The 27,907-nt window shown below is 37.4% G+C and overlaps 2 protein-coding genes across 4 annotated transcripts in view; one reads left to right on the top strand and one right to left on the bottom strand.

Annotated features, from left to right (window-relative positions):
- Nucleotides 1-1,088: 1,088 nt before the first annotated feature.
- commd7 (COMM domain containing 7) lies at nucleotides 1,089-4,131 on the bottom strand. 2 transcript variants are annotated; one of them, XM_079478846.1, is made up of 9 exons: nucleotides 3,928-4,131; nucleotides 2,986-3,039; nucleotides 2,664-2,766; nucleotides 2,090-2,146; nucleotides 1,971-2,008; nucleotides 1,795-1,885; nucleotides 1,654-1,703; nucleotides 1,430-1,478; nucleotides 1,089-1,348 (listed from the first exon to the last, which is right to left on the bottom strand). In XM_079478846.1, the coding sequence occupies exons 1-9, from the start codon at nucleotides 4,009-4,011 to the stop codon at nucleotides 1,272-1,274; spliced, it is 603 nt and encodes a 200-aa protein (XP_079334972.1). In that variant the 5' UTR covers nucleotides 4,012-4,131; the 3' UTR covers nucleotides 1,089-1,271. The 2 variants fall into 2 exon arrangements, with proteins under 2 accessions (XP_079334972.1, XP_079334973.1); XM_079478847.1 differs by having other exon boundaries at nucleotides 1,430-1,543; nucleotides 3,928-4,086.
- A 439-nt stretch (nucleotides 4,132-4,570) lies between these two features.
- Nucleotides 4,571-27,907, top strand: part of LOC306906940 (DNA (cytosine-5)-methyltransferase 3B-like) — a 33,827-nt gene continuing 10,490 nt past the window's right edge. For both annotated transcript variants that reach the window (XM_079478707.1, XM_079478706.1), the window contains exons 1-8: nucleotides 4,571-4,772; nucleotides 8,189-8,281; nucleotides 18,753-18,903; nucleotides 19,134-19,222; nucleotides 20,892-21,035; nucleotides 23,729-23,839; nucleotides 25,558-25,716; nucleotides 27,022-27,129. In XM_079478707.1, coding sequence (XP_079334833.1) covers nucleotides 8,222-8,281; nucleotides 18,753-18,903; nucleotides 19,134-19,222; nucleotides 20,892-21,035; nucleotides 23,729-23,839; nucleotides 25,558-25,716; nucleotides 27,022-27,129 — 822 coding nt within the window. In that variant the 5' untranslated portion in view covers nucleotides 4,571-4,772; nucleotides 8,189-8,221. The remainder of the gene's footprint in view (nucleotides 4,773-8,188; nucleotides 8,282-18,752; nucleotides 18,904-19,133; nucleotides 19,223-20,891; nucleotides 21,036-23,728; nucleotides 23,840-25,557; nucleotides 25,717-27,021; nucleotides 27,130-27,907) is intronic.

The raw sequence follows: 27,907 nt of genomic DNA, 5'->3' as shown, positions 1-27,907 counted from the left end.
AACTGTAGTTTGTTTATTGATGATGCAGGACAACCACTAAGTAGCGCATTACAGTAGTCAAGTCTTGAGGTCATAAATGCATGAATAAGCTTCTCCGTGTCAGCAACACATATTTCGTAACTTGCCAACATTTCTTAGGTGGAAAAAGGCTGTTTTTGTGACATTTGAGATGTGATTTCGAAATGACAGGTTGCTGTCTAATATAACGCCTATAGATCTTTTACTGTATTTGTTGGAGTAACAGTACATCCTTCAACTTGCAGTTTATAATCAGAAATATTCGGTTTGCGTGTCTTTGGTCCGATAAGTAATATTTCTGTTTTATTAGAATTTAAAAGAAGGAAATTACATGTCATCCAATGTTGTATATCTTCAATGCACTCTGCCAATTTGGATAGAATAATTTTCTCACCCTCAAGTTGTTCCAAACCTGTTTAAATATATTTTCTGTTGAACGCAAAGAAAGATATTTGGAAAAATGTTAGCAAATGACAGTTCTGGGACATAATGGACTACCATAGGAACATTTATTGTATACTTTCTTTCTTCTGTTTAACACAAATGCGATATTTTAAAGAATGTAGGAAAGCAAACAGTTCTAGTGCAAATGTGACTATCATTTTTCCTACTATGGTGGTCAATGATATCCTAGAATTGTTAGCTGCAAACATAATACTTTATTTTGTGTTCAACAAACAATTTTGGAGGGGGGCGTGTAATTCATGACATAATTTGTATTTCTATGTGGAGTATGCCTTTAAAATAGATTTAACTGAATACATAACATCCAAATAATGTACAGCTCGAAAGCCTTTAATACTGATATAAGAAATGATTATTATTAGACCTTATGATGAATTTTATTGACACTGCTTGTGATGTATACATTCTGCTTATTATCTTTTGAAGTTTGATACAGTTTTGAACCTATATGAAGACACAGGAAATGTGAACACTTAAAATGAGATTGTAGGAAACGTCAAACATATCAAGTTTGCACATTTAATAATTGACAGTATATACAATAGCACTTCGAAAAAAAAAACAGAGAACATTGTTTAAAGGTTTATTTAGAGAAAGACAATTAATCAAAGAGGATCAACTGTTTATTAATCTGGAATGTGCTCTTTGTCCCAAAACAAACACACACACACATACAGTACACAGAGGATGATCAATAAACTTATATTTCTGCTTCATATTGAATTTATTTTTGAGGAGGCTGGACCTCTGCAGTATTAAAAACATCAATATGCCTGTTCACAGGTGAGTTAACTGAAACAATCCATACTGGCTTTGGCCCTCTCCATCTCATGAAGGAAGTTGTAGAATTGAGGTAAAGTCAGCTCTGTTGGGAGAAAGAGACGACAATAAAAGTATAACAAAAACATGATTATGGTTTTATACAATTGATCTTTTGAGAGCTCACCCATGTAAACATTTTCTGTCGTGTTTCCTTTTCTGATGACCAGTTTCAGCTGTAAGAAAGAGGAAAGCTAGTTGCCAAATATATCTGCCAAGATCTTTGCTTCTTGTTATCCCCCTGTTTTCCAAAAGACTTAAAATAAAAACTTTATGCCCACAATTAGTCACATAAACCACGTATTACGTGGTCAGATATGCCCTTATAAAAATGGTAGAAATATTATTCACCTGTAGAAAAATATTTCCAGTCTTTTGCAGCTCACTTGTACCAACAGTAACTGCAAAGTATTAAACATTGACATTCTTCACACATTATGCAAACACATAAACAATGTAAATATTCAATGTAAAGATGTGTCGATTCCTTACCACCAAACTTCCATTCCATATCAACAAGCTGGTTGACCATCAATGTCTGTCCTACTGCCAGTCTGGATAAAACTGGGAAGTGAACTTTCCACTGAAATTAAAAGAAGTCGCTTAATAGAAATACTCATCCACTTTATAGGCAAAACTATGAAGAACCACAGCAAGTCACGCAGTACCTGGTCAGAGAAATGACTGGCCTTTTCCTCATTTAATCCTTATGCAAAAAAAGAATAACATCGTTAAATAGGGATTCATGATCTATATTATACAGAATATAAGCCTGGAAAGATCATACCTAATGAAAGCAAATCCAGCTTCACCTGTTCTGCGGTCAGGTTTCTTTTTAGAGCACCTGAGAAGGAAGTTAGTGAAATAATTGTTTCTTTATGTACAATATAAGAGTGCATTATCAGCATTATGCCTTCGTTTCTTCTTTTTGTCTATTTTTTCTGAAGTCCATTCCACCGCTTTGATTATTTTTCCGCCTAAAATGTACAAACAGCGGGGCACTTACATATATTAATGCAAAGCGGATTACTGTACATACTGACTGAGTGAGCTTTTGTCAAGGGTCATGCAGTCTACATGTGGCATTAGGTACAGATTTTCAAGGGCAATTTGCAACAAGGGCTATTTGCATATGTTAGAATCCTCTAGACGCATTCATGCAGCAATTCAGTGCAAAGCACCCTAAACAATCAGTCACCATGATTAGGATCACAGTGAAATGGCCGCTGTTTAATGGGAGGGTCAGACTAAACGTCTACTTTTAATGTTATCAGCAGGGGCAGGGGAGTGCATTATTCATCAGCGCGAATTTAGATAAGGGTGATGGAATCGTACAAAATGACAGTCCTTAAAAGTGTTACCATGAGGTAGTAGGAGGACACTTTTCATCAGACCCCGCAGTGGCCCAACACTCATCCCATTCTCTCCAGCAAACTCTGTCAGCTGTTGCAAGAATCGCTCTGACTGAAGAACAGAAGCACAATATTCAACTTGTGTATAAATAAAACGTTTTTCAACTAAATAAATGTGACACGTTCCCGCATATAATGTGCACAGACATGCATTTTTAACAACTTTCACCCTCAGATATTGACTAAATAATAAGTGAACTGAAGAGAAATTACTAGTTTTGTTATGCTAAAGACAGGCGGATAGAGATCTAATCTGGAATTGTTAACTCACCTCCTTTGGCTCTAATAGGAACTGGTACAAGATCTCTGTTAGACTCAAAAACTGCTGCAGAGGGAAAATTTGAGTTTCAGCGTTTGCATTGAATAAATGAAGTTTGCACAGAGAACAATAAACATATCGTTCAGAATGGTTCATATACTGCTTTAACTGTTCTTTTATTTACAAGACATTGAAACTATTCTAATGAAAAGGCTCTCTATCTATAACCCTTTACGCAGTCTAACTCTGTTAATGAATTTAAAATAAACATCTGTGTTGTTTATCCTCCCCTAGTTTCATTTCTGTTCTTTGTAATGTAAACAGAGCTTTGAAGACGACACGTGTTTGTTATCTCACTGACGAAATCTTGGTGCTTTTTCATTCCCATGAGTCGCTTTGGATAAAAACATCTATGAAGTGACTAAATATAAATGTTTTTTATTTACACATTCACTGAGAAGCTGATCTAAGGTCCCTTTATATATATATATATATATATATAATTTTAAATATTTTGTTTAATTAAATTATAATATCTGCAAATAGACAAACAAACCAGGAAAGTATTCACTTTATTACTCTATACAATGTTTTTAACTAGACATCATAAAGTTTCAGATTCAATCTGCAGACTGGCACAGACTTTCTGCAACAAGTCCAGACTGAAAATCTGAGCAAAAGTCTGGTAGTGTATTTTAGCCTTAAGTTCATGCAACTGGGCCCAGATGTTTATTTATGATACGTAAAACTGGGACCGCTAAGTCTAACGTTAGCTAACTTTTAACGCTCTGCGTCTCTACAGAAGCAGTTTAGTCGGGTTAGCTTCATGACCATCTCACGTGATTGAACACAGAGCCAGACCTCACCTGACTCTCTGACAGTTTACCCACACAAGCCCTACCCACGCTACATTAGAATCGTAGTTATTTACTTTCCCGCATATTGAATTCCTACCTGTTCATTGAACTTATTGAGGTTTTGAAAGTCGGCGCTGACATGTTCAGATAAAATATCGCTCGTGAAATGCAACTGCAACATTGTTTCTGTGCAGCAGCAGCAGCAGCTCCGCTGTTGATAAACTCGCTGAACTGTCACATCTGCTTCAGCGCTTCCGCTATTGAGAGAGTCTCTGGATTCGTGTCAGCACTTTCGCGATTCTCGGATAGCAGAACTCGTGCTGAAAAATGTGATCCGTTCGATGTGATATTAACTGGTTTGATTGACAGCTATTAAAAAATAACCAATAAAGTGTAAACATCTCTGCAGATAACATGTCACGTTTGTTTAGCTAGGGAATATAGTAGATAGATATGATACAAAGACATGAAGCAGAATAATATCTCTCTTTTAATGACCACGTACTGCACGACAGCAAATCGTATTTCACCCCTTTGCACGATTTTTTATGTGATATTACAGACCTACAAATGAGTGAAAACACGTTAAAATCACCTGCTGTTGTATACATGGATACGTATTTAATTTGCACTCAAAAATAATTCACAACATACTCATGTAATCCCGGGAAAGGGTTAAACAGTTGGAGGTAAACATAGCCTTTATTCCGTGAAAGCGAGATTCGAGACCCGGGAAAAGTCACGCATGAGTATTGAGGCGAAAGACCGAACGGTCCTTGTGAACGAGACTCCATTTACATATTCGCCCCAAGGGTTTAAAGGCGTTCGTAGCAGCAACGATCAGTGTGCCATACCGCAGCACCCTGGCAGTGGACTACAGTAACAGCACCATCAATCTCTGCTCTCAAACTTTTTTAAATACCCCTTCTACTCCAGAGACAGGTAAGTTTCATTCTTCTTCTGCATAGAGCTGTTTGGAGTGCGTTCAGCGGGGAGAGTTCAAGTGCGGCATGACCGCACATGTCTGATATAAATTCCCTTACGCAAACTTGCATTTAACATTTCTTCGTTTTTTGAGTCATGCAGCGAATATTAACGAAATGTATTTAATTTCCCTTTGTCAACGACTGGAATAACACGCGATTGATCGAGCGTGCGTGTTTGAGGCGAGTTGAAATGTATAGGTGATTATGTAAGTGGCGCGTGGGGATCGGCGATAAAACGTTTTATTTGCAATAACTGCTTTATAGTGTTGGTTTCTATATTTGTGGATAATTAATATGCGCTATAAGATCATTTTGGATCGCGATTGCAAGTTCTCATTAAATTCCAGATGTGTAGACGCAGACGCGTGTATGAACCGGTAAGATTATCAGGAAATCTTTTTTTTCCCAAATCAGTTTTTTTTCTTGCATGATGAGGAAATTATGTTTGATTAAAGTAAATGTAAGTTATCTGAAGCACATGAACAGTTTGTTAATATAGTATACTGAATATCTTTACACGCCAATGTGATAAAAAAAACGTTTAATTGTGCTTGTTGACTGTTAGCGCGCATTTATTTTCATTAGGTGACGTAAAGTTTTAGCGCATTTACAACATTTAACGTTACTTTATTCAACACGGATAATAAGCGCAGAAATGTCCGCATGTGTAATACACATGGGGGTGCTCAGTGCAGGTGAACGCGAGTTGAGCGCGCGCATCTGAGCGTCGGTAACGCGCTAAGTGGCGTCGGCAGACTTTGCGGGCGGAGCGGGCTCGACGCCCGCGGGGCCTCTCGGAGGAATGCTTCGCCGTCACTTTAGTTTTGCTCGGGTGCATGGAAAGGACTCGGACTTCAATCAGACCCCCTGTAACAATGAAACACTGAACCCAGAACAGCTCGAGAAACGGGGCTTCCTCGGGTTTGTCTGAGAGTTCCTTAATGAAACTAATGGTTTTACTACAGTTAAACCATGGTTTTAATAGTACAACCGTTGTAAACACAACATTTCCCTTGTACAGTATTTAATCATACATACACCAAATATTCATTCATATAAATGTTTTATTGTATAGTAATTGTATTGATTCTTTGCGCAGGTCTACTTGGAAGTTAAGTTTGACCCACATAACATGTGTTTAAGTTGTTGCCGGTGAAACCGCCGAAAAAATAAGTGTAAAATGTCTCAAAGGTTTAACAAAAAACGTACGTTGTTCATTCAGTACGGCATTTTCGTTCCCAGCTCACAGCTGCATTTACTATAGTGCACTTAAATCAGCTTGTTTACGATTTTGCTCACTCATATACTGAACATTATATCATGTTTATGTCAAGTCATTTGGTCTTAATGGCTTTATATTGTGCGAACGTTAATATGGGTTTTGCACTCCCGATGACAGGTACATCAACACGCACACACATTTCACAAAAAGCCTTCTCACATTAGGTTCACAATCTCTGTCATTCATAGAGACCTTTGATGTGGCCTCTTATTGTATTCTCGCATTCAGTTTTATTCACCTTCACAAATGCTTTCAGTACTCCCACTGCGCTGTAGTGAATGAGTGTATGTGTGCGCTAATGCACGTGTGCTTATAGATCCGATAAGGAAAAGTTAAGCATTGTACCTAGATAATGGACTTCTGAAATGAGATCCATCAGCGAATGATGCCTTTGTGTGTGTGCTCTTGCACACGCTTGTCATTTAGTCATTGTGGAGGATGCACCTGGAGGTCTCGACTCTTGACTGTGTCCTGTCGGTTTGTAGGTGGTTGTTTAAGTTGTTATATGGATTAGTTTTCCTTCACTTTCACTATAGGTCCAGTTTTCCAGTTTGTTTCCGCTTATAGGCGTCTGATACTGATTGCATTAAAAGTTGAACTCTTTATTTTAGGTGGGGTTTGTTTATTTTGAGTAAATAAACCAAAGACATGTGAGTGAAAGGCTCGGAACGGTGTGCATGCCTGTCAGTTAAACCCACCAATAAAACAATTTGTGAAACTTCTCTTCCAGAAGTGATCAGAAAAAGTCGGGAGCACAGTTGTCACCCTCAGGGTGTAAGGTGAAGCACAGCTGTGATTTGAAAGAAAGAATGGGTGATAACTCTTGGGATGATCTAAATGTTTCTAGCTCGTGAGAAGTTTTTACTTTTGAAGAAGCTGAACTCTTATACTAACTACAAGTGATACTGTTAAATAGGGCTGCAGGATTAATAGTAATTTAATCGTGATCATGATTTATGCTTCCCACAATTAATTGAGCATCGTTGTGATATTCATGTTTTAAAAGCAAGCACTTAAAAAAATTTAAAAAATCACAGCATTTCTACTATTTTAATACTTTTTTTTGCAAAGACAAACAAGAAGGGTGACCAATGATTTATAAACAAAAGAACAAGAAATCAAAAATGGAGATTCCGAAGGTCAGGTAATGTACAATTTTGTGTTAAGGGTTTAGATGATTGATTGCGGGTTTTAAAATACGGTGCTGAAGAAGTTCAATGGCAGCAGATTATAACATATTCATTGGCTGTAAAGTATAGGCATTCATGAAGTGAAATTAAAAACAAAAGTTCTGAGCTGACAAAAGAATCGTGTTTATTTACTGTGATTAAAATGTTGAACAAAATAACCGTTATGATCATTTTCCCACGATCGTGCAGCCAAACTACACATCAACATTTCTATATTTTAATGTTTTATATTTTCCTCAAATATATGTTTATAAACACAAAATGAATATGCACATTACACAGATGTACATGTATACACAAACATTTATGTGATTAATCGCAATTACTCGAATCTGCATTACTCTCTTTTATAGGTAAGATAAATATCAGTGTATTTCAAGAACATAAAGAAGAAAGTCTTATTATACAAACAGAAATATAACTTTAGACCAATCTGCGTAGACTGCAGACTGTTTATTGTTTAAAAGCTTTCCCAGACAATCATTAACTGAAAATGACTTTTAAAGTAAAAGTAACAAACTGATGGTAATGTACATGTTAGAACAATCTTCTGTGTGGTCATTGATGATGTTATGGATTTTAAGAAACAGATTCTTTCTTCTTTGATTTATTTGAGTTATTATAAGTCTTAAAGGAAGTTTGAGTACCTGCTAGGGTTTTTGTTGTTGCTAATGTCAATTGTGACCGCACCGTCGGTTAAGGCAGAGGTCAACATTTAGTTAATGACTAAAAACGAGTATGCATTAATGTATTCAGAGGAATGTTTATACAGTATGCCAGCACATGTACATATATTAAATCAACAGACATGAACCAGTCTCAATAATTAATAAAAAATATCTCTTCTGTCCTTTGTTGTTCATCCAAGTAATGATAATATGTTGCTTTTTATTATAACAGGACAGAGAAGAAAGAAAAAAGGCTGCAATAGTGATGCCAACCAACAAGTACGCATCCGCTATCATGGCGGAAAGTGACAAGATGACTGCCACGGTAAGATTTTTTTGTACAATAGCATTATCTTAAAGGAACAGTACACACAAAATACATTTAATTTGGTTATTTACTTACCTCAAAACTTTGTTTGTGTAGTTTGTTTAGCAATGCTAAATCATGAATGAGTTTTCCAGACTTTGTAGGCTCTTCAGGCAGGATGTGTACAGCTTACATCTAAAATAAAGTGTACATGTGGCCCCCTTAAAGTGAACTGTCCCTTTAACTTTTCATTGTGTTCAGAAACCCAAAGCAGAATTTGAACTGGCTGGACACACAGAAGCTCAAATACTTTTCTAAAAGTAGTAGATGTTTTAGCATGTAAAAACTGAAGGATTATTGCCGTGTGTACACACTGACTCGATTATATCCTCACTTTCAGTTTCAAAAACAACTGGAAGGTTTGTGCTACACACACAAAATAAGGGTGTGGGATGGTGTCAGTGTTTCGGGTTCAAAATTAGGTCAGAAGGATACAGAGAGAGAGAGAGAGAGAGAGAGAGAGAGAGAGAGAGAAAATGTTGAATCTGGTTCCATCATACTCTTACAGGTATTTCAAATGGACCAAGACTTTCAAATTACCTTTGTAATAATCTTTTTTGTTGGTGCTGATTGTATGGATTATCTTTGTGATTAAATGAGACCGGACTCTTTAATTCCTTTCCCCATTCCTGCACTCCAAAGAGCATAAAAAGACAAATAGACAAAAATGAAGGGAGTGGGTTAAAGAAAGACAGAGGGGAGAAAGTGACTGGCTTGGCAAAAGAGAGAGAGCGAGTGGGTAAGGGAGAGAGAGTGCAGGCTCTTTGAACACTGCACCTGGCTGATGTGATTCTCTGTAAGCCTCAGAGCAGCTGCTTGGCCACGGAGGAGAGAAGCACATTCTGACCATTCAAATGCTTGAGAAAATGTTCCTTGGCTTGAAATTTTCGGCAGAGGACCATACGAGTACATTTGTTACCAGGCTATAGTTTAACATAGAGATGCACCAATATATATCCGCCTATAATCGGTATCAGTCAATAAATGAACATTTCCCACTATATCTATTGGTCGATAGTTTAAAGACAGCTGATGATCAGGGACTTATATATATTGTCAATCAAAAAAGGACCGGAAAATGCAATGACACAAGAATTGTCATTATATGAATTAATAACATTCAGAAAGTTAGGAAATATTAATTTAATATGGTATATTCACCATCGGTATCGGCATTGGCAGATATTAGTACTATCGGTATTAGTGAAGAAATTTAGTATCAGTGCATCTCTAGTTCAACATTCTACGTCTAGTTTACTCTTAAAAATAAAGGTGCTTAAAAAGTTCTTCACAGCGAGGCTAGAAGAGCCATTTTTGGTTCCACAAACAAACATTCAGCCAAAGGTTCTTTGAAGAACCATATCTTTCTAAGTCTGAAAAATAGTTTTGGGACATTTACTTTTAAATAACACTTAACGGTTACTGCGTGGCATAGGTCTAGACTTATTAAATACTCAAATATATTTTAGTTTAAAACCTGCTGGGGTTTGAACAACATGAAGCTGGGGGTTTTGTCATGGTTCTCGTGGTGAGACACAGAGAGAGGACCCAGGTGCAGACAGCGGGTAAGGGGTTAACAAATAATTTAATAAATAATAAAACAAAGACCCACGAGGGGGTAACAGAACAAAACATGGATACATAACATGACAGGACTAAGACTAACTACACTGAAACAAAACTTAAATTAACTCCTTGACATAAACTACACATGACTAAACTAACATAACACAGGAACTCACCACACAAACCACAATGAACCAGCACAAGACAGAAGACACAAGGGCATTAAATAAGGTAGCAAATCAAGAGGGAAACAGGTGTAGGCATTAATCAATAACGAGGTAACAAGAGGATGGGAACAATGACGAGACCGGAGAGAGTATGGAAGGCCATAAGAACAATAATTGTCTCTCTCCACATTTAACATGAGGTTCTGTCATGATCCTGCCACTAAACCAAGAGAAACATGACATGATGCAGCAGAATCATGACAGGTTTAAATGTCAAGCTCTGTTTATGTTTGTTGCATGCTCTCGGTCAAGAAAAGTATTTTAGACTCAGATTCTAAAACATACATTGAATAAAAATGTGTTGACAGAAATAATACATTTACAGTAAATGTCAGTGGTGCGCTGATGGGTTGTTGTCAATGCTCAACTGTCAACACATTTTAGTTTTTGCGCCTGTTTGTTTTTCCAGACAAAGGGATGAATAATATAATTTTTTGTGGTTATCAGCAAAATTCAACAGAGGTTGTCAAAAACGGTGACAGAATAACTTTTTATGTAACCATTATGTGTACATTATGTGAGTGTTCCCGCTCTTCTTGAAAGTGCTTGAAAGTTTTTAAATTCCAGACAAATATATTCCAGGATTGGCCTGTATTTTAATATAGACATAGGTACTTGAAAAAGCTTAAATAAAACAATCTAAATGTTGTTAGAGTAGTATTGTGCTGTTATAAACATTGGTTAGTGTCGCTGAAGCCAGAACGAAAGAACGCTGCTGATCTGGGGGAAAGTGGGAAGAACTTAAAAAATGAGGCTGTAAGCTTATGGATGGAGATCATGTGCAGTTCTGCATAAACCCATCAGATGCGTAGAGTTATTTAACTCCCTCAATGCCAGAGAAGTGCAAATTCAACTATGCTTGAGCTATAATAATATATGGTCTATCAAATTAAAAATGTACAGTACACCAACAGGTTATGCATCAGGCAAATGGTTAAAATCAACATATACAGTCAAACATATGTTGTATGAAACCACTGCTAAACACTTTTCTTTATTTCAATAATAATTTCATTAGTTATCATTATTCTTGTTTCATGTAAGAGTTTCAATTGTTTTTTTAGGATGTTAAAGGGAACCCAGTGTATAGAGAGATATATGGCTTAATGCGTTGTAATAGCCTTACACTACTAGCATTAGTCATTAGAAACACATCAAATATTTTCAGTTCTTAAAAAAAACCTAAATCTAATACTCATTTTAACCTAAGGAGGCCGCCATGTTCTTTTTCGATAACGTGAACTGGTTGCATGCATAGCTCACTAATCAGTTCTTCAGATGCTATTCGGTGTATTTTTATACAATTGAATAATGTTTGTTAGAAACAATACAAATATGCATATTAATAACCAAAATCTTTTCGAATTTATTATATAAACAATGTTTTAGCCATTATACAATGGATTTTATCCAGATTTGGACTTTTTTATGTTGATTTATCAATGGCGGCTTCCAAGTAACCATTTCTATGAATACTGTGACTGTTTTTTTTTCACAATTATAAAGTCAATGCCATTGTTCATACATTTAGCCATACATCGTCTATTTCCAAGAATCCTTTTAAGAAACACTGAAATGCTAGCTAGATAGCATTGGTTTAGCGAAAAGAAAACCATGCAATGTTGTCTGTTGCAGTAAATCACTTTTGCTGTGTTTGGGCGAAGGTTTGGCTATTTGCGCTTGCTGTGTCTGAAGTGGCTCAGTAATTTTTTTATCAAGTTCAAATATCAGCAGGGACAGAATAAAATGTTTGAATTCTGGTATATTCCTGCACGGTCAGAGATCTGCATCTGTTAGATACCGTTTTGTACCTTAATGGGGCGATGAATTAAAACATCGATTTTAACTCAAGCTTTCGTTATAAAAGAGGCAGTCGTATTCAAGCGAAACCGCCCTAGTTACTGAAATGACAATTGTTATTGACACCAGGCCCAGCGAACGCCAGGTCCTGGAATGCACCTATCTATAGATAGGTTAAACACCGCTTCCGCAGAAGAATGTCAACGAATACTTCTCTAGCTCCGCCCACTGGTTTACAAATGACAGTACATAATTAAGTCACACAGGTTGCGCGGAACCAGATACAGCGAACAAGCAATAAACATGCCGTTAAAAAGATCGCTAAATATTGTGCAGTGCCTGGTTGTGGAAGAACACAGTGGCAGCATAACCTTCCTTTGATTCTGACATTAGGAATGCAGGGTTAAAGTTTATTTTTAAAGACTTTCCAGCTCTGGATTTGCAGAGAGACTAAAATTAAAAAGCAGTGCAGTGCAGTCAATATTTGATCCGACAGGAATGGCGCAGCAATCTTATATGAGTAAAACCTATTTCTACTATGCAACACTGTTGTTTGTTAGAGAGTCACCTGACCTGACATGGACATCTGCAAGGACTTTCTGCTCGAATACTAAAAGTCAGTTCTCATGATGGACCATGGAAGGCGCTCTAAAGTGTGGCTGCTTTTTGCAAAATCACAAAAAGACAAAGCTAGGTGTATTTATTGTGACAAACGATTATCTTCCAGGACCGGTGTGACCAGCAATATGGCAAAGCATCTGCATTTGGTTCAACGTATCGAATTATAAGAAGGCACCCCGTTTGATGCGTTGTGCATCCCGCGTGCCCACACTACATTTTTCGATGTGGTTTAGATTATATTAAGTTTTGCCTTGCGGTAGGAAAATCTGACAGGGTAGGACAATTCGACAGAACACCAGCACATGATGCTACCAAGTGACTCGCTTCGAAAGGAAGGCTCACACAGGACACTAGTTTGTGTGTTCAGCTCAAAGTAATGGCACAAAAATAAATTGTTTTGATTTTGCTTGACATTTATTGCGTTTTCACTGCTTTGGAATCAAAACTAAGAATCGTTAGGAATCAGAATCGATAAGTAGAATTAAATTTGAAATTGGAATCGATAAATTTGAAACGATATTGAATTCGTAAATAAATAAATTGAAAATAAAAATATTCAAATGAAAGGCGAATTCCAAACAGAAGTGAACTCACCTATGATCTATGATATGTACTACATTTGAAGGGCAGAACCCTTTCAATTTAGATCATTGTAGGGTGTAGTGCATTCTCATGTATTGTTATCAAAACTAGTAATGCAAATCATCCAGGTACTTCTCATTCTCAAGTAAAATCATTTAAAAAAATGGCTAAAGCCTTTTTAATAACATATATGAGATTATTTTTACAAATGATTAAACCAAATTGAATGTTCGTCTTTTAAAAACTTTTCTTGCCTAAAACCCAAAAGTAAACAGGTTCCCTGCCATAGGTTTGCATTTGTTAACAATGGGTTAGTAGAATATTTAAAATCAATATATTATATAATTTACTCTTAAGGCAAGTAGCCATGTAATAAGCAGGATAATGTACACACCCAGTCGAATGTCATTGCAAAATAATCCCCTTCTGTGTGATACTTGTCTCCGCTTCAGTCCTGATCACACTGTCGGGTTTATTCTATCTGCCTGTACTGTACACTATCACATACTTTAATTGGAATGTCTCCACTGTTTCTATGCAAAATAAGCCAAACTTACAAAATTCCTCATAACAATAAACAATTTTCTAAATCTGACTAGTAATATTATAAGTTACGAGACATTTTTGTTGTCCACATAGACTGTAAATCATTTAAAAAACTCAAATGTAAACGTTATTGTGCTTTTTATTCAAAGAAACTGCAGCTCCCTTTTGTTTATGGACAGTCTTGTCATCCCAAATATGATAGCATTTCTGACCCAATACAGCAACAGGGCAAAGCCATGTCTATGTCTCTGACTGCATGTACCCTTTGCTAGCAGACTTCTGAAATGGCCCTTTGTGAAGAGAGACAGATGTTCACTGGTTTGCGACCTCCTTACAATTATATCCTTTTCCAAAAAAAACGTTTTGAATTTGACCAAAATGTGTTTTTAAAAAAGTCCTTGAAAATCCTTTAATTTGGTGTTGATGAAAGTGTGGGAACCCTGTCAGTATTAATGTTGTTATTTTCACTCGTTTAATACAAAATGTAATAACAGGCTTTTCCGGCTGAAGGAAGTTGTGTCACAGGTTTAAAGACACACCATGCTTCCACTTTGCGCTCATGTTGTGGCTTGTCTGGAATTATGTATGTCTACTTTAAAATAACCGTTATCTGATCGGTGTCTCTTTGGTGCCTTTGGCTCTCCCTCTCTGTGTGTTCACATGAGTTGGTGAGCATGGCTTCAAACACGCAAGGAATTCTGGGAAATAACAGTGGGTTTCCACACAATGCCTTTCCCCTCACTTTCTCTCTCACTCTTTTTTTCTCTCTCTCTCTGTGTATGTGTATTATGGAGTATAAAGCCGATCTGAGTCACCTAGTTTGATCCTCTGACTTCTCTAGCGTTTCAAAAGCTTGAGGCCGGGACTGGGGGCCCCTTTAGGCAAGGCCAGTGCAGGGGGTGTCATTAGGGGCCTGCAAAAAGATAAACTGAATGAATTAAAAAGCCTGCAAACCCATTCACCTCCCCAGCTTCTCCTTGAGCTGTGAAACAGAAGTGGAAAATCTTTCGCAGAGCATTTTTGTTTAGATTTATGTGTTTGTGCTAAGGGGATTCAAGACGATGAATATTATGTATGGGGATATGATTTGTAACTTAACAACATCAGGATGCTCATGAATATTTGTCTCCTCTGTGCACAGGAGCACAATTTTGTGTGTGTGTGTGTTTTTTGTATTATCATAAATCTGGTAATTCTAGGGCCACATTTACACAATGGAAAAAAGGTTTTCCTTTTGGGCTTCACATTCACAAATTGGTATTACGTTTACATGCTCCAATTATTGCATTTACATGAGGTAAAGTGTAACCGCAATATTGGAAAAATCATACTATAATCGTAATTGTCAATATTTATTGTGTATTCATAAACACATGCACATACATCATTATATACAAACATATATTGATTTTAATATTTCTCTTAAAGCCATAATAGACAGTTTCTGTAAATCTCGTGTTAATCTTGAGTACTTACAGAATAGTATCACAGCCTTCAAATTTCCGCAGAGTCTTAAGTTTGATCACATTTATAAAAGACAAATACAGCTGTATGATTATTTCCGAAAACATGCGAGGAGGCGGGACTAAAGCATGTGCGCACATATTGCCAACAAAACACAGATAGTTTCACTTACCACGTGCGGTTCATGTCCAGAATCTTTTAGCTCTGGGACCACCGCTCCATCTATCAGTTTCAAACAATCTCCAAATCCAGAGTAAAATCCACCATTTATATAACATTCATCACCCAAATTCATCGAAGAAACATCACAGCTTAACTTTGCGAAGATAGTGCTCTCTCTTACCTGGACACGCTCTCATGAAAGTCACTTGTGCGCTTGTTCCTTCTCCCGCTCTCCATGATTTCCTGGAGAATTGTCCAGTAAGGACTAAGAAAAGTTGTTACGTAACGATTTTTCATGTCTGAAAAAAGCTTTCCGAAACCTGTATGAGGGTATTTAGCCAATTATGTACTTTGTATGTATAAACTTAAATTTTGTCATTAAAAACACCTCTCCACTTTAAACTCTAAAAGTGTCCTGCTTGAAGGGATGCATGCAAAACACGTCTGACTTTAAAAACTGCGCACCTTGCGCTGCACGGAGAGACGCGTTTGACTTTCAAACTAAGCAACTTGTGCCGCACGGAGAGACGCGACTGACTTTAAAACTGCGCAGCCAGGGCTCTAGACTGCAACCCGAAATGTTCGCAAATGCGATCTTTTTTATAACGTGCAAGGTAAAATTCCACCTTAAATTTTTTTTCCGCCAAAGATTTATTTGAACATTTAATGTGATTTATAAGTGGTGAATGACGCGCTTGTGATAAGTGCAGGAAAGATCAAGCAGAGAGCTGGTGCACTTCCATGACAAGTGTTACGCACATGCAGATGACGTAAAGGAAAAATCCTATGCAGTGAAGTGTTTTCCTTCTTCTGTCTAACAGCTCTGAAAAACAAACATTCGCGAGGTGATTTCAATCTATTCATTTTGTTGAAACTACTCACACGTCAAACACTGAACTCACGAGACTCACTGTCTGAAGGTGCCACCAAAAAAAGTGGGTTGCAGCAGTATGACCGGTGGAAAAAATGAGTGTAGAGCCCCGGCAGCACATGGTGTAAAACGGTCATTTTAAAAGAGAAGAAGACACGCTTGATTCATAATTGCACAGCTCATTAGTGACGTCACAGACCAACTAATCGATAATGAAATTCATTGACAACTATTTTCATTATAGATTATTAGCGATTAGTTGTTGCAGCCCTATATGCAGCGTACACAGACATATAGCATGTAAACACAAACTTTTATTCTAGATGTGATTAATTGCGATGAGTCGTTTACCAGCCCTAATTTGCACCTGCAAAAATGACTAAAAGCGCTGTTTTATGCATGCCTGGCCAGTAGTTGCTGTTTTCACAGTTCTTTTTTTGCACTTTGCATAGAGGGGATAACAACATTGTTTTAAAAAACATTCTCACTTTGAGACCTGTTTTCAACAGTTTGCATTTTCAGTCCCCAAAACGCTGTTGTCAGGTAAATGAACAGCCAAACAGCATTTACATTTTTCAGCTTTTAGTTGGAAATGTTATGCGTCTCTATGACTTTTAAGTTTAATGTGCATACCAGTGTATGCCATTTTGTGTTAAAAATACACATCACAATTGAAGAATATGTGCATGAACCAAATTGTTATTCAGGAATTGTAAAGGCAGTAAATCTCAACACATTCAGTGTGTTTGGTGGGAATGAGTGTGTTTGTGTGAATGTTGGCAAGATCTCTGATCTTCTGCAACGCAGCTGTGGCATGAAAGATGTCTGGTGTTAACCCTAACCAGTAGACAACCATAGCACTCATTGTTGTTCTCTAACCCATGAACACACAGTCTTTTGTCCATGTGCATTACTCATGAACTTGTAGGAAACTGCGATCCGTCTAATCGATGTATGTAGCTAGTACACTGGTTTATTAATAGAGTTCTCAAAGTCATTGAGCTTTTGGCACAGTATCTGAAATTCGGAACAGTATTTAGACATTTCTAGAGACATAACTCATGCCAGGGAAGGGCATGTGGCGGAATGAGCAAGAAATTGTTTGACGGTATTAAGGTTTTCAGTGTTTTCAATGTACACTCTTAAGTGTTTTATGGTCTGCAGGGCCTGAAATATGAAGTGACTCCCGTTTTTTTAATATATATTCAAGACAAAAAAACTAGAAGCCCTTTTTTTAACAGCGTAAATGTCAATGGTGTTGCTTGTAATTGGGATAAAGGAAACAAATACAAATTATTTTTACATAAAAAAACTTTGTTTGCTAAATATGACACTCTTTAACAATACTGCTGACAAATGATTAATCACGATTAAAATCCAATTCAGAATATAAGAGTTTATGTTTCCATAATTTATGTCTTGTGTGCTGTGCATATTCATTTTGTATTTATTACAAACATGTTTACATTTTAGGAAATATTTACATGTATTTATTTATATTTACCAATAATTTCAATTATATAAATGTTTATACATTTTTATATTTTTCTTAAATATATGCATGTATGTGTAGGTTTTTATAAATACAAAATGAATATGCACAACACAGACTTTTATTCTGGATGTGATCCATCGCAATTAATCGTTTAACGCTTAACGCTTAATTCTTTAACAGCATATTAAACAAAGGTGCACATTTTGAATAGAATATGATAATTGTGTCAAAGCAATTTGCATCAACATTGATCGCAACAACTGAATGGTGTTGAAAGTAATATTAAGATACAATAAACAGCCTTTTCAAAGAGGTATGGGTCTAAACACCATTCACCATCAAACAGGCTCTCAAACAATCAGAGCCCACTGAGGGATTTCTGCAAAGCCATCAAGGATTCAACCAATCGACATGCAGCGGAGGCATGACCGAACAAATATCTGTCTTTAGTCGCATGTTGCTTGTGTTCGCTCTGTTGACACGCCACTCTGAGAGCACCCTGATCCTCTGAAGGTCTTGAACCGTCTTCAAGTTACAACACAGCTGCGGCTGCTACAACAAACAAACCTGCGCTCAACGAGATGGCAAGAATTGAAAATACAGCCACTGAAAGCGGTGGTGTTCTTTATTCTGCCGTCAACAAAACAACATGGAATAAAATGGATTTGTATTGCAATTTGTTCGTTTATGAATTTTATTGCCATAGGGCAGATGTGCCGTAATATTTTCATCAAGAAGATGCTTTAATCCAGAGCAATTTCCAGGAGACAAGAGATTCAGAAAAAATTTGAATAACTATATTCTAAGCATTAATAATCTATTTGCTCACTTTTCCCTGCTTATTCTCACCTGTATTTTATAACTGAGTGTGCTGTCATAGTGACATTGATGTAGTGGAGATGTTTAGACCTGTCCTCCTTAGCATCTCTTTTTATGAATGAGAAAAGCACATGTTTATATTGTCACACACTCATTCAGATAAACGAAGGGATGTAGCTGATATGAAGTCATATTGTCTTTTGCTCAAGGATCTTGGGTATCCAAAACCTGTGGGTTTGTTTTCTGTGATTCGTGATTCCTTCGTTCTTTTTTCAGGCTGCTGTAAATGGTGACGCGGCTGTGGGAGAGGGACTGTCGCCGAACGACAGCGGTCTGGAGATGACCAATGAGAACAGCCCGCTGACCGCGGAAGAGCCACCTTCACCTTTTAGTCCCAAACTAAACGGAGGCGCGGCCTCACCCACAGGTATCGTTCTATTGGCCAGTGTTCTGTTTTAAGTTCTAGCGTCTGACTTCTTTGCAAGTGATTTTAATATGCTGCCTGGTTTGTTAAACTATCCAGACATTGTTTATAGTTATGCACAATCCTGAAGTTAGAACTGTAGTAATATAATACAGTAGTATCTCACAAAGCCAGAAATTTCTTGTCTTTTAATCTGATCTTGCTGTTTATTTGTGATGTATTTTATGCATCAGAGGAGAGTGTAAACAGCATGAGAAGAAAGAGATCTCGTAAGCGCTCAGAAACAGAGGAGGACAGTGCCTGGGATTCTTCATACAGTGAGGTGAGATCTTCATTACACACAATAGCAAACAGTTTTTTCAAATCAAAAACATCTGATCTTTTTTCTCTGCAAATTTCTTCCCATCCTTTAAACTGTATTTTGCATCATTGTAAAAAATCCTCTAAAATAGCTTGAAGCAAACAGCATGCTTACCGCATATGTTACATACAGTCTTTGCCAAAAGTGATGTCCAACTTTGGGAAATTCATGTCTTCACTTTTTATTCAAATATATTATTAAAGATGTATTAAAACGTTGTATTTACGTTATTTAGTTATAATTGGAGTGTAAACTGATTCTCAGTTTTGAGAGGAATTTTGGAGGCTTGGCAAAAAATTGTTGAAGTCAAAGTTCAGGAGAAGGACTACAATCTATTCCTACATAAGAGGATTAACAAATGTTAATAAAAGGATAGACGTTTAACATATCCTGCAGTGAACGCGGCAAGATTATTGAAGCAATCTTCGGTGAAATGACGCGCGCACAGTAAATTCCTGGGCTTATACTCCTTTTGTGTCATTGTAACCATTGTTACCTCAGAAGTTCTTCCTTTGGTAGTTTAAACAAGACGGACTTCGTTTCACAACGTAGAACACAGGTTCTAGACATAATTTCCCCTCCGGACTTACAACCTGGCAGACTGCTTACTTTCAAACACGGCAACATAACGCACTGCATGAAAGGTTATTTTTATGATCTGATGTTACTTATTCTTAAAAGAGAATGAGTGATGAGACTCTGATTGGTTTACTGCATGTTATGCCCGACAAACTTCCATTACTTATTAAGATGATCGGGACAACCCATTTAGACCATGCGCCCGGGCACGTTGTCCGCTTTCCAGTCTTTAAACAAGCAAAAGTGGATTCAGAAGACAAGCTCACTTCTTTACAAGCTGTCAGAACCTCTCTGAAGATCATACAAACATTTCCACCATTATTACACAGTCACTTTAATGGTTCAGGGATTCAAGTCACTTACGTCAGGCAAATCAAATAATTTGCTGCTTGTGCACGACACATTTTTGCCTTTAGAACAACGATAGAAACTCTTGGAGTTTGCTATTAAAACTAAACTTAATTTCACCTGAAAACCTAATGAGTGTACCTGATGAAATATTAATAATCCAGCCTTTAGAATATTTCTTTTTATCGGGTAATTCAGCATTCCATTCCAAATCTCACATGAATATTATCACCATCTACACAGCTGCTCATATAAATATAATATGATGTACTGGAACTATTCAAAAAGTTCCAGATCAAAGGAAAAAGTTTATGAGGTGCGAATGACAGGTGCTTTTGTCTGGATAACATGTTGTCTTAAAGGGGAAATCGATCAAAAATGAAAATTCTGCCATTATTTACTCACCCTTCAGCAGTTTAACAATCCTAGCACCTCCGTTTTCCCCAGAATGCAAATTAAGGTATTTTGGATGTTTTGCAAACTTTCTGACTCCTCCATAGATTGCAACGCAACCAAACACACGGGCCACATGACAGTGCATCTGGGGTCAGAACACACAGGCTCTACATCAGAATGCGCTTGCACCGGATGCACTGTCGTTTGGCTCTCGGGAGTTTTCATTTTTGCTCAGAGTTCCACTATAATTTGTACATTTAATTATTATGAATTATTTGAAACAGCTTATTTTTATGTTTTTTTTTAGGAAAAAGCTGATGTTGAGTCCGGTTGTGAGACAGGATTGCGACAAAGGCCTCGTCCCAGGACCATCTTTCAGGCCGGACTGGCAGCCCACAGTAAACCCCGGAACAGAGAAGGCGGACAGAGCAAACAAGAGCACAACAACCCGGTAATGCTCACATTCAAACACACTCAGCCTCCGTCTTCCATGGGACAGACAAAAGGACAAACGTGATCAAAATCTGGGCTAAAGAAACAAGCAGAGATGAAAACTGTTACAACACTGTCGGATTCTTAACTCAACACCTTCTTTTTGTTTAATGAAGCCTGTCACATCTCTTTATGTTGATATGCCCTTGAAGTCTCATCAAACACGGCAGAGAAAATAATACGTCAGTCACGTCTATTTCAAGACTGCTTGACACGTTTTTGCCTGTTTTGTGACAGGCAGAGGCCAGACAGACAGACTGGGTTTGGCGTCAGACCTAGAACATAAATAATAGATAGGAATTATGATAGACCACCAAAACCAGCTTGACAAGCAGCCACCAACCAGTTACATTATGTTAAAAAACAGCTACCACCTCTAAGGAAAATTCTGATTTTGAGGTCCGCTTCCAGGTGGGACAATCTGGATCTTTTAAGGAATGAAAAAAACAAATCAATGTGTTGACAGCCGTGCTCACAATACAAGCTAACCGGTGATAATGTTGAACATTTGGCCCGTAGACTTCATTGTTCTAGCTGTCGAGACATTGTTTTTATAAACTGAAGTTGACTCAACAGCAAAATGAAGTTAGCTCTTTTAGATCCTTTTTTCAGAACCTGGATCCAAAAAAACTAAAAAATAATAAAACAGACATTTAGTTGAGAAGTACAGTGACCAAAGATATTATCTTTTGTTATCTGAATAAATAAATTAAGTTAATGATTAAAAGAAGCAAAAGTATCTATCAATGGGGTAAGAAAAATAAATGGTTACACGTTACAATAAGGCGCTATCAGTTAAAGCAGCACTATGTAGGATTGGCCTCTTTGTCGCCATCTCAGTTTGTAATAGCTACTGCAGGTGATGTGCGGAGGTATTTTCTTTATGTGAGTTGTGATTCGGCACTGCTCAACTGCGCGGATGAGTGATGTTTTGAGTCGTGGCCTGTGACAGTGCACCGGTGAGAATCTTCACTGTACATCTGTAGCATAATAAACACAGATAACATGGCAGATGGTATAACACGAAACAAATAAGAAAATAAATAGACCCAAATAGCGCTAATGGAAGCTTTGTTTTGGGTGCTGGGTCATTTCCACACCTGCCGTCTTGGCCGGGAGTCTCCTGTTTTGTTATCTCATGGAAACTCCCGTAATGCGAACCGGATAGGAGATCCCCGAACACCGGTCTTAAATGCTTACAAGTACAGTCATAAATCATTGTATATCATACAACTATATATACTATATTCAAAGTCTTGCCTTCATATCTAGGATATAAGTCCGTAAATTTGAGTAAAATCACAGGCTTCACCTATTTGTGCTAATTCGCGACACATGAAATACAGATGTGGGGAGGTCATTTCTAAATTACACGAGGTCACCAGATAATAACAATTCTGTGCAAATAGGCCTTAAATTACATTTATCATAATGAACAACTGATGAAACTGTACCCTTCTGTTTTTACACAACGAGGGAGCTACGTTTTTTGTGTTTTCTATTGAAATGTCTTGCCCGTTCAGAAGAAATAAAGTCATGCCTGCATCCGTTTCGAATCCTTTCAGATCTCAGAGTTCGTGCCCCCTTTGAAATGCCTTGCCAATATTAATTCTTGTTTTCCCACGAGTCCAATCACTTTTCTTCGTAAACTGTCATCAGTTCGTTCTTTCTTTTTTTACACAACTGATGAATCCCCAGATGTCAACGCTGCTTGCCGTTTAAAAGTACTAAACGTTGCCATAAATAATTCTAAAGGTTCTTAAATCCTACCCAACAGTTGTGTACGCTACAAATCACTTGCAGCATCCAACGCGCTGGCTAGCAGCCGGATCCTCTTCGTTCTGTGTATGAATGTGACGAAATGACGCATAAACGAAAGACACTAAATAAGGATCTCCTTATTTAGGAAAGACAGGGCAAATTACAAACCATTATTACTAGCTTTCTGTTGTGAATCCCACAAGAGTAGTGAAACAGTTTTAAACACCGTTCTTTCATGTACTTGCTCAATATTTGGTTGTAGCAAATTTTTACTCAAAATAACTTACGGACTGCCACTTTAACAGTAGTAAATGCACTAGCAAACTAGCAAACAATTTACAAATTAGGTTTTCAGCATTTATTCATCTTTGTCAATCTTAGTTCGTTTCAATACAGATATTCATGTTAGTTCATGGTGCATTAACTAATGTTCACAGTGACCTTTGATTTTCATAATGTATTTGTAAATGATGAAATTAACATGAATTCATATTAATAAATGCTGCAGAAGTTTTATTCATTGTTAGTTCATGTTAAGAATTTAATACGGGGTAAAAATAAATGAAAAGATATTGGCATATTTTCAAGAACTTACTCGTTTGGAAAATGTTGATGTATCATTAAAAGTAGGCCAGATGCGGAAGTAACATTCTTTGTGCAAAATATCCCTGATTTAATTTGTTAGCTGTAAATCTAAAATAAACAAGTAACATTTTGTGCCAGTAAATATATTATCGGAAGCAGAATCTAATTTGGTTACTAGTTTGTAACTTATGTTAAAACAAGTTATATTGCAACTAGGATATTATGGTTTTAGTTGAACTTTTAAAAACATTTATTCATTTGTCTATTTCATTTATCTCTCTACTACTATTGCGTTGTCCCCTGCAGGTTACTGAAGGCGCCGTTCTTGAACTGATGGAGCAAGACTCTAAAGACTCTGCACAAAGCAGTTCCACCTCCACAACCACCACCGACACAGCCAGCCAACCAGAGTACAAGGTACAACACCGTTACATACGCTTAATCAGTGCGTATCCATCTACCTACCCTCTTTACGCCCATGCACAAACAACCCACGATTACCTGTGTTTGTCCACATGCCTTTGACATGTAACAGTAGCCTCGCAGAGCGACTTTGTTTGAATGCGAAGATAATGGCCTTTGTGATGGCGGTGTATCCTCTGGTTTGCAAGTAACAAAGCCGGGCACCTGGGAGTTCTGTGAGCACTGATGACCAAGACAAGAGGCTGAATGGGGTTTTTGTGGGTTAGGGCATCTGGCTAAGTCGCAGTTGACCACAGACACATAAACACTCATGCGTACACACTCACACACACAGGTGAGGGAACAACAGAGTGTTGAAATGTACCTGATTGATTAGGAATCGTGCCCCAACAAGCTCAGTGTCGAAAGGTTTCACTTGTGTCTCAGTCCATATTGAAGCTCTGCGCAGCACAATCCTGCTTTGTGTTTTTGGATCAAACGAGATGCAGTGCAGTGATTTATTTGAAGGGACAGTTTATGTAGAAATGAAAACCTTCATGCCTTTATATTGTTTGAAAGTTGTTTTTTAATGGTTATTACATACTAGGGGTTGCACGAACTAGTCGACGTTAATGCTCTGGCTAAAAGCTTTATGTTAACCAGTCGCGTAAATGTACGTTTAAGAAGACGGCTGACTGTTCCAAGGACCTGTGCGTGGGACGTCATTCCTATCTGCTTCATTCTGTCAATAAAATGTTAGCTTCTTGTCCCGCTTCCGCACGCATCATTCACAATGTGTCCTGTTTTCGCCGGCAACATTCACGATTTGTTCTGACGCCACAAATGCTCGCAGGTAAAGCCTTACTTTTCAGTGCGGTAGCTTCTATGCTCAGAAGTTTTAATATTATAGGCTAGTTTTGTATCCCTTTAAAAAAACATGAAAGAAAAGGAATAAATCAAAATAATTCTCATATTGGCAGCTGTGTCACTGAGGTGCTACGTTTGTCCACTATGATTGAGCATCTGCTGCATTAGGCTAATACATATATTGACGTTGTTCTAAAGTCATAGGCCGTCACAAACAAACTCGACAAATATTTCTGCTGTTTCATCTATTAGTGCACATGACACTGTCAGTTGACTTGTTGTAAATGTCAGGGAAGTTTGGTCCGTACACACGCTTCAGATGTGAAGGAACTTTAGGCTGCTGTAGAGATCCACCTGCTGTTCTTTTACTGCATAGCCCCGCTACCACAGAGCCTGCGCTTTAATTTTTTTTTTTTAGTTTAGTTGTAGTTGCTCGTGTGCAATGAACAACAATTTATTTGTGTTTGAATACCAAGTTATATATTTAGAGACTATTTTGCGGGATCTATATCTCCCTCAGCCCGCACTATAATGTCTTACTGCCCACACCCATTTAATCTTATTGCAAAACATTCCCTAGCTATCTTATTTGATTTATTAATGACGTCATCGACTAGTCATCATGACTATTATGACATTATAGTCGACCTTAAAAAATCTAAGCTTGTTCAACCCCTAGTACATACTATATTTCACATATTCAGAAGTAATATGTTTAGATAGCTTTGTGTAAGACACAAATTAAATTGTTAAAATTGATCCAAGTTGCACAAAAAACAGTTGACGTACCAATGACATCAGTACGTAGCCAAAATGTTTATTTTTGGTTGGTAGTTAACCTTGTTTATATCTCCTCTTCTTTGCAGGATAATAAAGGCTTTGGAATTGGAGAGTTAGTCTGGGGCAAAATAAAGGGTTTTTCCTGGTGGCCAGGTATGGTGGTGACCTGGAGAGCGACAGGGAAGAGACAAGCCTCACACGGCATGCGCTGGCTGCAGTGGTTTGGAGATGGAAAATTCTCAGAGGTAATCTGTTTGTCACAATAACAACTTTTCTATAGTTATGTTGGTTCTATAAATAGCTGTAAAAATGCATGCAACTCGAGGAAATTCTATCAGCTTTTTCTGGAGATTTTTGGCAACTTATCTTCAATGCAACTAGCTTCTTAAAGGGACAGTTAACTCCAAAAATAATAATTTGTCATAATTTATTCACCCTCTGTATACATTTCTTGTTTTGATGAACACAGAGAACGATGTTTGAAAGAATGCTTGTAACCAAACAGTTCTTGGCAACCATTGACTACCTTGGTAGAAAGAATTACAGTGGTAGTCAGAAGTGCCCCAGAACTGTTTGCTTAACTCCATTCTTTAAAATATCTTCTTTTGTGTTCAACAAAACAAATATATATAAGATATATAAAGATTTGAAACAACTCATTTTTGCATGAACTGTTCCTTTAATTGATCTATCGCTATGCCCCATCCCTAAAATGCAGATGAGTATCAGGTGCAAGGGGGCCGGGGAACTCGGACAACTTTAGGTTTGAGCGCCATAGAGAAGTATTGTAAAATCTGAAGCTCTCATCGTTTTTACAGTGTTTATGCTACAAAAATGGTAAAATTATGTGCCTGGTGTACTTGTAACACCGATTCCAGGAATCCTGAGAGGATTGGTTATGGACCATTTATTACCATTTAATTACCATTATTTTATTCCATTTGCTAAACCTAAACAAGAAACCTGGTTCAACCCCAAGAAAACGGTTGTCATACTCTCATTCATCTATTATCATTATTTTCATGTGTTCAAGCAGAACGTTAATGTCTTCATGTGCTTCAGCAAGGTATCACTGGCTAAAAAATTGAAAGTGAGCTAGTCCATGCGAACATAAAAACCTAAATACTGTACGGTACATGAACAGTGTTGCTATCATGACGACCGGCTTCTCCCAATTGCATTGTGATCTGTAAACCCTCGCCCCCAAATTAATCTTGTTATCTACCATATTTATGGTAAAATCTTTTATCTCTCCATGATATATTAAGTCCCACTAGAATGCTCCCCACCGAGAGTGTGTAAAAACTTTTGGGACAAGGCTTTCACACTGACAGCTCTCCTTGTAAGACATTAACAAGCTCAATGTGTTTGTCCGAGTTGGCCAGCATCTAAGGGGGCGGGGCTTAGAGATGATGCTGATAGCTTTAAAAATGTAGTATTTTGACATATTTAGGAACAAACAGAGTTCTTATATTATTTGAATCAAGAAACAAGCAATCGGCTGCATCACATAATATATGTTATGTTAATTTATAAGATATATGTTGTAGGTGTCCGCCGACAAACTGGATTCCATCACAGCCTTCCCAAAGTTTTTCAACCAGTCATCTTACACCAAGCTGGCCTCCTACCGAAGAGCCATATTCCAGGCCCTGGAGGTAAGACTACACTGCAGATGTTGTTAACCGATGTTGTAAACAGCAACTGTTGCCTTAGGGGGAATTAGTTAATAAAACTTTCACACCTTTGATGTATTTAGTTAAGCCTGTCTGAGTGGTTATCTTGAAAAACAATCTGAAAACAAATCGAAATTTCAATCGCTTTATTATTGTTTTGGTCCACCCTTTATCCCTATTCTGCATCACATCGTGACCCAAATATGCACCTGTTTCTCTGAAGCGTTATATTACTTTATATATACTTGAATGTTTGAAATGATATAAGGTTGTTGTGACAGAAATATGCACCTGTTCTTCTAAAGCTTTACGTGACTTAATAGACACACAATGCTCATAAAATGTGTGTATGTGAGAGAGATAAACAGACGACAGGGAAATGTGGAATTCCCCAAAGGTCTCTTAGTTATCTCTCACAGAATCATACCTCCTAACAAACTGAACAAAAGCCTCCAAGCCCAGACATGCAGCGGTTCAGCAGGACTCCCTGTACTTTGGTCTCTTTCTCTGTTGTTGTCGCTCCCCTCTGGTGTTCTCTCTACAGCATGATTAACAGTCTATGTCAGTGTTTTTTCCAGTATGTACGATGTGGTGTATGGCCGTTTACATTCAATTTAGTTGTAGCTTTTTTTGTGTCTCGCTTAATTTGTTAACAGGAAATGTTGTCTTATTATTAGGCGTGGAACAATACTCAGCTCACACACAATAGTGGCTTCACGATATGAGAGTATCATAATATTTTCAACAAAAGGAATTATTG

This window comes from Barbatula barbatula (assembly GCF_947034865.1).
Source record: "Barbatula barbatula genome assembly, chromosome: 17".
Taxonomy (NCBI): Eukaryota; Metazoa; Chordata; class Actinopteri; order Cypriniformes; family Nemacheilidae; genus Barbatula; species Barbatula barbatula.
The sequence above is the reverse complement of the archived record's forward strand: the minus strand, read 5'-3'. Positions and strand labels throughout refer to the sequence as shown.

What these genes read in the sequence shown, in the direction of transcription:
- commd7 (XM_079478846.1), bottom strand. Translation starts at nt 4,011, where the DNA reads ATGTTGCAGTTGCATTTCACGAGCGATATTTTATCTGAACATGTCAGC. An exon ending in TATGGAATGGAAGTTTGGTG is followed by an intron (nt 1,704 to 1,794) that starts GTAAGGAATCGA and finishes AATACTTTGCAG; the next exon opens with TTACTGTTGGTACAAGTGAG. An exon ending in GACAGAAAATGTTTACATGG is followed by an intron (nt 1,349 to 1,429) that starts GTGAGCTCTCAA and finishes TTCTCCCAACAG; the next exon opens with AGCTGACTTTACCTCAATTC.